At 43.2% G+C, this 12488-nt stretch overlaps 1 protein-coding gene across 4 annotated transcripts in view; it reads left to right on the top strand.

Annotated features, from left to right (window-relative positions):
* The window catches only part of RBMS1 (RNA binding motif single stranded interacting protein 1), a 146774-nt gene that overhangs the window by 43398 nt on the left and 90888 nt on the right, over positions 1-12488 (top strand). The window contains exon 1 of one of the 4 annotated variants that reach the window (XM_074828965.1): positions 9153-9462. The exons of the other annotated variants lie outside the window; for them this stretch is intronic. Coding sequence (XP_074685066.1) covers positions 9400-9462 — 63 coding nt within the window. The 5' untranslated portion in view covers positions 9153-9399. Of the gene's footprint in view, positions 1-9152; positions 9463-12488 lie in introns of those variants that run through there. 4 annotated transcript variants of the gene reach the window in all.

Raw genomic sequence — 12488 nt, 5'->3', positions numbered from 1 at the left:
AACTGGATCAGGTCCTGAAGTGGGCAGTTGTTTATTTGGTAGTTTTGATGGATAGGTAACAAAAACCTGATGTACATGTAAGGGCACATGTTCGCATAGTTTCATGTTAAAATACGGTAGAGAAAATGATCTAAATTTGCTTCCCACTAGAAGAAGATCATCTGTTTCCTCCTAGTAAGTAGTCCTAGAAGGTTCCCGTAGCCATTTGCTGAAATCCTTTTTGTCTTAGAGCCCTGTTCAGCAAACACTGCTGGGAGTTTTGCTCTGCTCAGAAATAAGTGCAGCAAGTTGTACTGCAAGCACCAAAACATGAAGATCTGATCTCTGAGGAGCTTAGTGCAAAATTCTTTTTGAAGATCCCAGAATGGAGAAAATCCTGGCTATGCAGAGCCTCTAACAGAAGCTGCAATAGTGCAAGATAGGAGAAGGAGTTGCCAAGACAGTGAAGAACTTCAAAGAATGCTGAACTAGGGGCGAAAGTTCAACCTGATTCTTGTGTTATCCAGACTCGCTCGCCCAACTCTGTTGCAGCGCATCTGCACAAAATGGCTGGGCTCTGGTTGTTGCAATAACGTCACTTTTCTGAAATCTGACTGGAAATGTATAGTTAAAAAAATGGTCACCAGTGGCAAATGTTTTGAGTCAAATTCCATAAGGGAGCCCTGGACTGAGAGAAGCCACTCAGCCAGCAGCACCTCCTCCCATGGGGGGACACACACCTTCTCCACCTTGCCTTCTCCCAGCTGCGTGCTCCTGCCACTTAACTTGTGATGCTCTTGTTAGACACCTTGGTGACCCAGCTCAACTCCCTGCCATGACAGAAAGAAAAGCAGAAAGATTTCTGCTGGGTTAGTGAGTTGAATCAGCAAGCAGAAGAAACAGAGGATCAAGCAAAGCGCTTGAAACCATGAAGCTCAGAGCAGGATGGGGGAAAGGAGCAGAAGTTTTCCTCCTTTTCAGCATGCCTGAGAGGTTAAATACACTCAGTAGATCACAAAAGCACCGTGTAAGTGCTTTCATTCTGGGTGAAATCTGGGACCCACTGGTAAAGCTGCTATTGACCAGACCAGGATTTAATTTCAGGTTTTATCTTTGATTTATGTGCATTGATATTGGTGAACAGACCTATGAAATATGGTTGTGCAGTGTCTGATAGATACTTTGAATCCAACTCAAGAGAATGTGTTGAAAACAATCTTAAGAATCTATTTACCTAAATAAATATAAAACTTCATTATGATGCAATATTTTCCCACCATGATTTGTGTTAACTGCCAGCCCATGACACTTAGTATAGAACAGTTAGTAAATAGCTCAGTGCCTTACTCCCTGAAATAAATTGTCCTAGCCATCTTGATTAATTTAGTGATTACTGAACATAAATATTCAGATCATCTCTGAATTTAAAATTGCAGGAACTGAAATGATGAAGGTGAAGACACAGACTTGGGATAGCAATGAAGTGTGTTGCTAGTTTAGCTGAGAGTGGAAGTGGCAAAAAAAACCTGTTTGCAGCTGATGGCTGTACAGCATGTAAGAAAATGGCTTTGGTGTTATGCTTCTGCTTTTCACCTGTCTGTGGTGCATCAGCCACATCCTATTCCTTCAGGTATTCCTTCAGGGAAGGGCTGCATCAGCAGGAGCTCCATCCTTCTTTCACCCCCATAAGCAGGCTCTGCACGTTACAATCACAAGGTGCGGCGAACCCTCTGCTGCAGATGCTGAGTGCCTTGCTGGTGGAGGCCTTCCATTGCCATGACCACGGGGTGGATGACATTTATGAGCGCTGAATTTACACTGGGGAAAGAATTTTCTTATTCTGAAGATGTATCTGTTGATGGTTTTGTTCTGTGTTATATTGGTGTTGTGTGGGTGCTACAAATGTAACAAGTATGCAATTTCAAAACTCAGAGGGGTAGAGCATGCATTTTTAGGGGAAAAAAAAACAGTTTATAGCTGCCTTGGCAGACTGAAACCCATAACGCCTGTCAGAGACGTAAGCTACACCAGGTACTTCAGGAACAATTCTATCAAGGTTTATGTGGATACTTTTATTTTAAAGATATTGAAAATGAGATAAGATTCAGACTCCTTATTGAGTGTTTGCCTAACTTCTGCCATATAATCTTGTTTCTTCCCTTCATACTCTAAATTAGGTCATTATAATCAGATTGTGTATTATAAACAAATGTCTTTCTGTTTATGTGTGATTATAAAACAAACTTGGAGGGTAAAGACTGTAATTTTGAAACAGATAACATTTATATGCCCCTTTGAAATCTATATGGAAATGAGTTTCTGACACTCCAACTGAGATGATGTAAATGGACACCAGAGAGCCTGTACAGTGTTGTCAGTATACTCTGGGGAGTTTGAGCACTGTAAAGACCTTTGCAGGTCAGAAATGAGGTTAATTGACAGGGATGTGTGTGAGGACAGGAAAAATTTGCACAGTGCTTGTCAGCAGGTAGAGCTGTCAGTTCTTCACTTGACCACTAGTATTTGTCGAACAAACACAACAGGACTTCGTTCCAGGGAAATAAAAAAAAAAAAAAGCAAGAGTCATCTTAGGACAACAACATAGTTTGGAAGGAGCAATGTTTTGTGGGTTTGTTCCAAGATATCTACACATATACACCTACTGTACGCAGTCTCCAGTCTGGCTTGTTGCTCCTGCCAGTGTGAATGCTGTCTGCAGCAGGGGTTTGCAGAGTGATATCTGGTCTGGTTTTTCCTCAGGTATTCTTCAAGCCCATAGCTTGAGTGTGCAAGCCTTGTTTTGTACAAGTGACGATAACTTAATCTTTTTGGGTATATCATATTTTAAGTGACTTTTTTCTGCCTTTTTCGCTTTCTTCCATAATGAGCCATTTTGGATATAGTGTGTGTTATGATTCCAGCCTGCTCCTCATTGTTCTAGTACAAAATTTACTTGTGATGCAGATAGTGCATGTTTTATTCAAGACTTCCAAAGTATACGTCTTGTGGAAACACCAGCTAAGTGTCTGAATTTTTTTTTTCCATAACTGTGGAGTACTGACAAATCTGAAACTATTTCACAGACTTAGATACCAAGAAAACAGCACACAAAGGAATAAAATTTATGTCTGGCTGATTTTCAGTCAGACTTTCCACTCTAAACCACTGTGCAATGATTTATTTTTTTCAGTGTCATTAACTGTTCTCAATCTTTAAGCATATTTTAATTGTAGGAGTCTTCTAATTTCTTTTATTTCTTATTTCTAAGATTCTAGTAAAATAGTAACCATTGAAGCCTGGCCCACATGGTTAAAAATTTCATCCAAGAAACCCCAAATTTCTGTTGGAAAAACTGCAGATATAACCCTACTTTAGAACCATACTAATTCTGAACTTTTAGAAAAAATATTTGTGTATTTCCAGATATTGCATCATCTTTTATTAATATTTGTATTGAAATGTAAATACATAAAATGTATAAAAAATCAAATAGGTGCATAGAATCATTGTTTCCTAGAAAATACTTAGCAAATATTTTTACTTTCTTCTTCTACTGTTCCATAAATATATTTTGCCCAAAATGTAAAAAAATGCAGGCAAGAAAGCATGTCAAAACAGTGAGCTCTTCTTAGTAATCTCACTTAAAACATAAATATGTTTTAATATAATGATGAACAACTTCCTACATAGTTAATAACAAAGCAGAAAAAAGATATACCTTGTCGTTTCAGACAGACTTTTTGTTCTACAATAAATCTGGCAACTGTTTACAGACTTTGACTGCTTTATAGTTTCAAACAAGCGTCTGGCAACATTATCAAGCTAATGGCAGAATTCAGATCTTCTAGAGTCATTTGAGTTAATTCCACAAATCAAGATTGGGTTTTGTCCTGTGTTTTAATTACCAATTATGAGCAGCCTCCTTAAATTCCTGTTACATAGTAATCCTTTACAGTAATTCAGTTTCATACTTGTGCTTCCCAGAATATACAAGGTATATTTAGGAAGGGGGTGTTTGTTTGACAGTGGAAATACTTCTATAAGGAAGTATCTTCTTGTGGCTTTCAAAGAATAAATAATGCATTCCATAATATAAAATGCTGGCATGGCATTAACAAGAGATTGTGTTGCTCTCTATGTTCATATTCTTAACACCCGTCATCAGTGAAGGAATGGCAACAATTACTTATAATTGTGCAATTTATAAAGTGTCCTTCCAAGAACATTTAAGGAAGCATGGAAGGAATGAACTGCAAGCTGAAATGAATAGGAGGAGTCAAAACATGTCCTGGGAGGCACAAACCCAGTGGCCACAGCAGAGGCGTTCAGTGTGCACTGAAGGGAGCAGAGGACTGATCTTCTTTTCACAGAGAGCTGTTGGATTTAAGGAAAAAAACCTCCAGAGTAGAGGTGATGGGAAAATTGGAGACAGTTTGGAGGATTCCTAGAGAGAATGAGCATGTGGGTTCTGATCAAAAGAAATCCGTTAAGAGTGACTGTGCACAGGTATTTTATAATGAGTCATAAAATGGAATTTTTTTTATTTTTTTTTGTATTCCGATCTAGAATCTAAGTAATTTGGTATCTTGGTACCAATATTTGAAATGGTACAGCTAGAAAAGATTATATGTTTTCCCCCTTTGGTTGGATCCTCATGGAGATTCTTTTCTTATTGTTGAATATATGCCTGTGATTATTTTGAAGACTGCATTCTTAAATGACTTCTCATTGTGTGTGCAATACCTCACTCTTTGTAGACCATATACTTCTGCACAAGTCATTATTTCTTAATAGTTTTCTTCTTCTAAAAAAAAAAGAAAATTTACAGAAGTTTTTGTATAGAAAGTGTTTTGCATGTTCATGGCATTTCTGCGTTCCATTTCTACTGATCTTTCCTCCTCATCCTCTAAAGGAGCTTCCCATGTAATGAAGTTTACTTTATTCATTTGGCTGTTATAAATGCTTTTCTTGCTTTCAGTTCTGAATAGATGAATTTAAACCTAGAATTAAAAATCTGCTTCTGTATGATACTTGGCTTCCCATAGCCCATTATTAACTTTTCAGGAAATGCTTAATATCTCTCGAAGTTCAGCTTTTCATACTGTTTCCTTGGTTTGCATAGGGTATTTCAAAGTATTTTTGCATTGTTGTGGCTCAGCCTCCTGCCTACTCTGGTTTGTATCTTTTTAGATATGACTGGATGTGATGAGAGGATGGATCCTCAAGCAAGTGAGCACTGTGGTGGAAAGCCCATAGGTCTTCTAGGTCCTGTCAAGGTGGGCAAATGAGGTGCCCACAATCACTCCTCCACTAATGGGTTTTCAGGAGGCCCTGAAGTGGTCAGGAGAGCAGGGTTGTAAGGAAATTCAGGAGATCCGATCTGGACGCACACGGTTTTGCAATAGACTGAGGTTTCTTTTTAAAGCAGATCCAGGGCTGAGGGACCATCTGTCCTACAGAGGCACTGAACGCCCTGAGGGGAAATAGCTACTTTGGTTGAATTTTGAGATAAATAAGGGAAGCCATGGATTTGATTTAGAACAGAAATGGTAAAGTAGCAGCTTAAATGTGTAGAACTGTTTTTAAAATAATGGCTTAGTTTTGCCAGTCTACCATTTGTTAAGATTGATAAACATTACTGGAAAGATTCTTGAGGACATCCAGTTGTCTCCAGGTTTTTAGACAAATCTTTCTTTTTGTATTTACCCAGTCTCTCTGCAAACCTAAATTTGTAAACTGTACATAAAACCCCCCAAACAAAACAGAACATGTAATTACAACATTGTAACTTCAAAATGCACCAGATCTGAATAAGTAACTTTGGGTAATTTAAAGAAGCTCTGAACATAATTTGTACAGACACTTAGAGATTTTCTTAGACCCTATGGTCACCTTTTTCCCTCAGGATCAAAAGGAATTGCTCATTTATAACTGTAAGCAGAAAGATGCCTGGCTACCTGCAAGTCTGTTCATACCTGCCGTAACAGGTTAATAATAAAGTCCTTGAAAATATGATTTAAATTATCACATCTGTATACATTTTATAGATTAGTTGTCTCAGTTTTGGGATTGCTAAATGAATAAGACTGAGACTGTTTTTTGCAAATAAGGTGTGCTTCTTGCATCCCAGAAAATACGGAGGGGAAGTGATATTAGTGTCTTGAACTGATATATCATTGTCCATGTACTGAAAAGTCCAGGGAATTATCTCGAGCCTTATCAACTTAATCTCAAATACAGCGTTTTACACAGAAATCATCTTGCCTATGTTCTGGAGTAAGAACAAAGCAGCTTTTTCATATGAGCATAGGTTCATAGGGATCTCTAGTCCAACCTCCAGCCCAAAGCATCATCAGCAGAGAGATAAGGTCAGGTTGCTTAGGGCTGTACGTAGTCTGGTATTGAAAACATTCAAGGATGGAGACTGCACAGCCTCTCTGGGCAGTGCCTGGCTGTCCTTATGTCCAGTCAGCTTAGGTCTGCTGTCCCCTTTCCTCTAGTCACACTGATGTAGGGAGTCTGGGTTTGTATTCTTGATAACCTTGTCATAGCTATTGGAAGGCAGCTATTTCCCCATTTGAGACCAAAGTGGAGACATTACTCAAGCCTTTTAAAAAGGATGTAAAATGTTCATAGGTAGACTAGCATTTAGGATAGGACATCAAGGTTTTCTTCCCAGAAAAGTCTGTAGTGTGTTTTTCTTTAACAACAATAAATAAGCAGATACCATTTGATTGTGATCTAGTAGGTGTTTACAGGATTATATTTGTTGGTGTGTGTGTTTTCCTAATGTTAGGAAAGAGAGTAATGGTAACTGAAGGAAATGGGTTATGTACTGAATCCAAGAGAGGGAAATCCGTGTCTGAATCGTGGGAGGCTGTGGGACATGTGGCAGCAGAGAGGGCAAGACGGCAGCGTTTCAAATACTGCTTTGGAATATTCTTGAGTGCCTTTCCTGGTATGACAGTGGCTGAGAACAGGCCCAACCGAGCATATAGTGTTTACATCCCTCCAGCCTCTTCCCTGGGGGATGGGGCAGGAAGAGGAGAGGGAAGGAAGCAAGGGATGATTGATGGGTTTTGAAAAGCTTTTCCCCGCGAGGGGAAGGTGTGGTCAGTCTACGCATCTCCAACTAACAAAGCCCTTCTGTAGGTGTAGCAGATGCAAGCTTTGTCACCCCTTTGGTGACCAGAACACCGTGCAGAAAAATATCCTTCCTATTTTTTGTTTGGGAATACAGATTTGAGCAGAAGTAGCCTGTCACTGTTACAGTTTATGCTGCTTTAAGACAGTGTTTCAGCACTGAATCCGATTGTGTCATCTGTGAGCATGGGGCTATAATAAGTAAGACCGGAGCACAGATTGCCTACTGTATGTAGTACATCTCGGGAAGGCATGAGCACACAGCTACATTTCTGTCAAATTAAGCCACAGGTACATGAACATATTAAGCCAATATAATCTGGTACTGCTGCCAAAACAAGCAGTCATAGCCACCCTCTCGCCCCTGCCTATTTTTGCTCCCATGCTACCTCCTCCATTACGCTGGCACAAGCAGTAGCACAGCTGCATGCTGAACCAGACAAAGGAAATGATCTGGAAGAAAACGAACCTGATCAGAGAGGGGGGAAAAAAAAAAAAGGTTTTACCCAGAATCAGTTGCTGAACCATTGCTTTTTTCCAGCAGTGATGCCAGCTGATGTTGTAAAGTAGGCATGAGGCCACATCCTTAACCAGACCAGGGAATATGAATTTATCCTAGCTTTAAGCCTCTGTGCTAACTTTAGGCAAATACAAATGATCCACGATCCAGCATGAAGTTAGGGTAGTACAGACAGACCTGATCTGGCATAAAGTCTGCTGGTACAAACTTACTCCATCAAACATTTTTCAATGGCAGTGATCACCATGTGCCTCCTGTGCTTTTCATGCAGTACTAGCAGCCCTTAAACTTGTGCTATCAAATCAAGGCCAAACTGAATGAGATCCATTTTAGAGCTTGAAAGAGGGGAAAAAAAAGGGAAGTTATGCAGAATGTAGTTATGCCAAGTGACGGTGATTTCTTACCATTGCCTGCACTCAGATGGGCTCTGATCTGTGGTGACAATTTATTAGGATACCAAAATAGTTGGCGATTATTTCTAGGCAACTGAGTAACTGAAGATTATGGCTTTTGTAGATACTAGCGTTGTCAGATGGCACTATGTTACTCGGCCTTTCAGTAATGAACTACCTGGCAATTTTTTGTTTCTTCCCAGCTGTTTCCCACTGTCATGTTTGTGTGTGTGAGATTAAGGCCACAGTATTACCAGAAAGAGGAAGAGAAACCAAAAGGTGCCTGATGATGCATGGCCATGCAGAAGGTTTTCCGCAGTGTTGCCAATCAGAAACTCAGTGGCTTGACAGAACTATAACCCTGGACTTCTTAAAAACTAGATTACCAGCATCACTGGGTAATGTAAATGTAATAACGTAAACAATGCAGAGTAATAGCGAGTGAGGGTGGAAACCCCTTTTCTCCACGTGTCCCAGTCCTGTTCCCTAAGAACCACAACATTTCCTAGGCCCAAATTTTGTGAAGAAAATCAGAATTTCCCCCTGCTTCCCAGATAACTGCCTTGAGGCATTAATGAGGGCTTTGATCAGATGTCACCCCCCGTCCCCATCTCTAATAAAGAAAAACTTGAGAGTTAAAACCTACAATATTTATTGCACTCGGTCAACCCTGCAGTTTACCGGCGGGGAGGGGTGTGGGGTGTGTTACACAAAAATCAGCTCTTCGAGCATAAGCCGGGCAATTCCGGGGTGTCCCGAGCCACTTCGGGGGTCGGGACCGGGCCGGGCGCACCCCGCGGTAGGCCCGCGGCGGAATGCGCGGCACGCGGGGCCAGGCGCAACTTGCGCCTGGCCCCGCGTGCCGCGCATTCCGCCGCGGGCCTACCCCCCCCCCGCCCCCGCTTAGGCGCAACCATTGCGCTCCGCGGGGGCGCCCGCCGCCCCGCTTCGCTCCGCGCGTCCCTTGCTGCCGCGCCCCGCTCCGCGCCGCCCCGCGCAGCACGGGGCGGGGCGCGGGCGCCGTGCTCGCTCCGCGCTTCCCCGCTGCGGCTCGGCGCTCGCTCCCTCCCTCCTTCCTTCCCTCCCTCCCTTTTTCTGGGCGGTGGTTGAGGCCGGCGGGAGGTGGGCTGGGCTGGGGAAGCCGGCGGCGGTCAATGAGAGCCCGTTGATGGCCGGCTGCGCGGCCGCGGAGGGGTAGGGTCGGCGCGGAACGGAGCGGGGGGTCGCGGCGGGGAGCGAAGAGCCGCAGCCGGCGGGGAAGGCACGGAGGCGGGGAGCGCCCTGCAGCCTCGCCGCGCCGCAGCCCGGCGGCCGCCGCCAAAGTTGCTCCCTATCCCGAGGGGGAGCCGGGGATCAGGCGGGGCGATGATCTTCCCCAGCAGCAACAGCAGCGCGGCGGGCAGCAGCCGGACCCCGTATCGGAAGCAGGTAAGAAGGTGGGGGGGCGGGTTGTGACCCCCCACCCCCCCGCCCCGGTTCTGGGGGAGGAGTGGGGAGAGGGGTGGCGACTTGCGTGAGTTGCAATTTACAGCCTGTTAGCTTCTCGAGAGCTGGGATTTACAAAAATAAACTATTTCTTCTTTTTTATTTTTTAATCTTTTTTCTTCTTCCCCCCCTAAAAGCTGCGCCGTGACCTTGCCGAGTGCCCGGGCGGCCTCCGCCGGGTGACCTTAGCGGCGGGGCAGTGCGGGCCGGGGCGGTGGGGGCCGGGGCGGCCGCCGAGGGCCGGGCGGCTGCCGGCCCTGCTGAGCTCGGCAACAAGTGAAAAAGGGACCCGGTGTTGCAACACGGGCCGCAAAGCGAAACTCGGGGCTGGATGTTTTTCGCTCGGCGTGAAATGAGCGAAAGGATCGCGGCGCGTTCTTTCTTTCAAACAACCCTCCAAAAATCCGCCGCCGCGCTTCAGAGTTGCCCCTTCTCCCCCCCCCTTGAAGTGCTCAAGGGCAGTCCTATGACATTTTATGGGCACAGAGATCGCTCTGATAAGCTCGGAGCACTCGCATCTATGGAGCTATACTGAAAGAGGTATTTCTTTGTTTGTTTGTTTAGTCGCTGGAAATAAAATAGTTGGAATAGTTGAGTTACAACCTTGCTGGGCCGTTTTCTCTTCGGCTGCGCTTTTCACCCCCCCACCCCCCAACGTTGGCATTAGTGTTACATTGTTACATTATTTACTGTGAAGCGTCTTATTTTTCATTGACTCCTTGATTTTAAAAAAAAGTAATAAAAATCTTACTTCCTAAGTTCATCGGAAAGTGTGCTGTGTGTTTGTGTGCCAGAGGGTAAATGGAGGAGAGGTCACTGACAAGCTCCCGGCTTGACAAAGCATGCCAAAAATACTACGGCAGGCTTCTTTCCAGGTGAGGAAAAATCCTTCCGTGTCTGCTGCTCTTAGCAGCTGAACCAAGTCATTTGATGGGTTCAGTTAGCAATACTGGGGGAGTCGTCCTATTTTGCTCGGGGTCAGAATTCATTAAGGGCAGAAGGAGCAGATCGGATCTCACTGCAGCGCACGATGAAGGGTTTCATAGAAATAATGGGGAAAGGGCTTTGAAATTTTGAACTCTGTGTGTTGTTGGGGTGGCGTGTGATCTGCGTGGCTAACCTGTGTGACAGTGAAAGTTAGACTGACATTTTCTTGAAGATTAAACAAAAATTGCCATTTCCTTTCTCCTCCCCCCTTATTTTATAGAAATATCTTTTTGATAAGAATCGCTGGTGTGCTGTCTCAGCAGCCCTCTGCAGATGCCGCCTAACAGTGTGTGGAGTTATCTTTGTATCTTGTAGTCGAAGTGTTCAAGTCCCTACATAATAAAACACGCTTATTGTGTGTGCTGGTTTTGGTTTGTTTTTAATATATGCCCCAGATTCGCCCACGCTGATCAGCTTGTCTGGTGCTCCTGTGTACTCTGTAAATGAAGCCGATTTATTAGATACTATTTTCTTACTCTACCTGCAAGGCCCATTAGTTAACGAAGCCCGCTGTGCCGGGGTCGGGGCGCTGGGCAGGGTGCGGGCAGGAGCGGGCGGGGGGGCAGCGCGGGCGAGGCCGGCGCCTGGCAGGGCTCTGTTTTGCGTGCGAATGTGGGTTTGCCTGCTGGTCTGGAGCAGGCTGATAAGATGCTCCCCTTTTCACAGTGCCCTCCTTAGATTCAAAGAGCTAAAAGGGCCGACTGAATCAGAAAAACAAACAGACCCTTTTCTTCCCAATAGGCAGAGAAAGAAATGAATGGGGGGGTATTATGTGGGCTTAAGACCCTGGGTACCAAAGGTTTCTTTTGTTAGTGTGTAGCCATTCTCCGCTCAAACACTTCCTACATAAGGAGCCAGGGCCTGAGCCTTTCTCCATTTAAGTCCATGGAAAACTCCTATTAACTTCATTCATGTAGACTAAGGTCATTTAAAGATTGACTTTCTGGTCTCCCTTTCACTCGGACTTCACCTGCAGGGGTGAGCTGATGTCAAACAGTGCTGATGAGCGTTAGGAGCCTAATTTTTCAACTCTTGATAATTAAGAATAGTCCAGATTAAGTCTCTGCATCCTCTGTGTAACCCATATTCAGACAACTGAATTATAATTGTGCTTTAGTCTGAGACACTAGGCACTGTTAGTGTAGTAAAAGTAGTCTACCATCATCTCTAAAAGGAGAAACTAGATTTTTCTATGCTAACAGCATGTAGTAACTGAAGAGGGAAAAAGTTTAAATAACTTAAAAACGAAACTAAAATATTTTGAGTAGCTTGTATGTCTCTATTAGTGTTGTAATGTCTATTAGTATTGTAACAATATCAGAATATAGGAGCACTTCAGTGTTAGGAGACTATAACAGATTCAGGTGAAAAGATGAGTGATTTATTGTTAAAAGACAAGGCAATACTCTTGATTTATTTTTAAGCACTGTAATGTAATGTGAGATTCTGCCTTCATTTAAAATGCTGACAAAATACCAGTTAGCTACAGTAAGTCCAGAGCTTTACCCATACTCCCTTTTTATTTTCCTGAAGAACTATGTTTTGTTTTATAAACGTATTTGTGCTTATAGCATTATGCTTATTATCTGCTGTATCTATTTCAGTTTGTAACTCAGGCATGTAGTAGCCAGTCGACATCCTTGGTTTCAGGTCAGATTCGATTGGGTCATGCTTAATCTGTCTTTCTTTTTACTCTTTTAGTAAGAGTACTAAAATATGGTCTCTAAAGTTGTATTTTCAAAAGGATTTCCTGTGTTATGGGCAGATGTGCATATTAGAAATACTCCTACCAGGCTTAAAAGTTAGTTTGCTTAAATGAGTGGCAACTCATCTGAGAATTGGCTTGAAATGCAGATTTAGGTCTAGTTAAAGAATGAAAGCCATACAGTATCTGCAGTAATAACTTATCACGATGCTCATGGCCGTGCATCCTGTCTGGAAAAGGTAGGTATAAACTAGTATTTTTACTAACAAGTTTACTC

Source organism: Strix aluco, chromosome 6, assembly GCF_031877795.1.
Source record: "Strix aluco isolate bStrAlu1 chromosome 6, bStrAlu1.hap1, whole genome shotgun sequence".
Lineage (NCBI taxonomy): Eukaryota > Metazoa > Chordata > Aves > Strigiformes > Strigidae > Strix > Strix aluco.
This window is presented reverse-complemented; position numbering and strand designations above follow the sequence as displayed.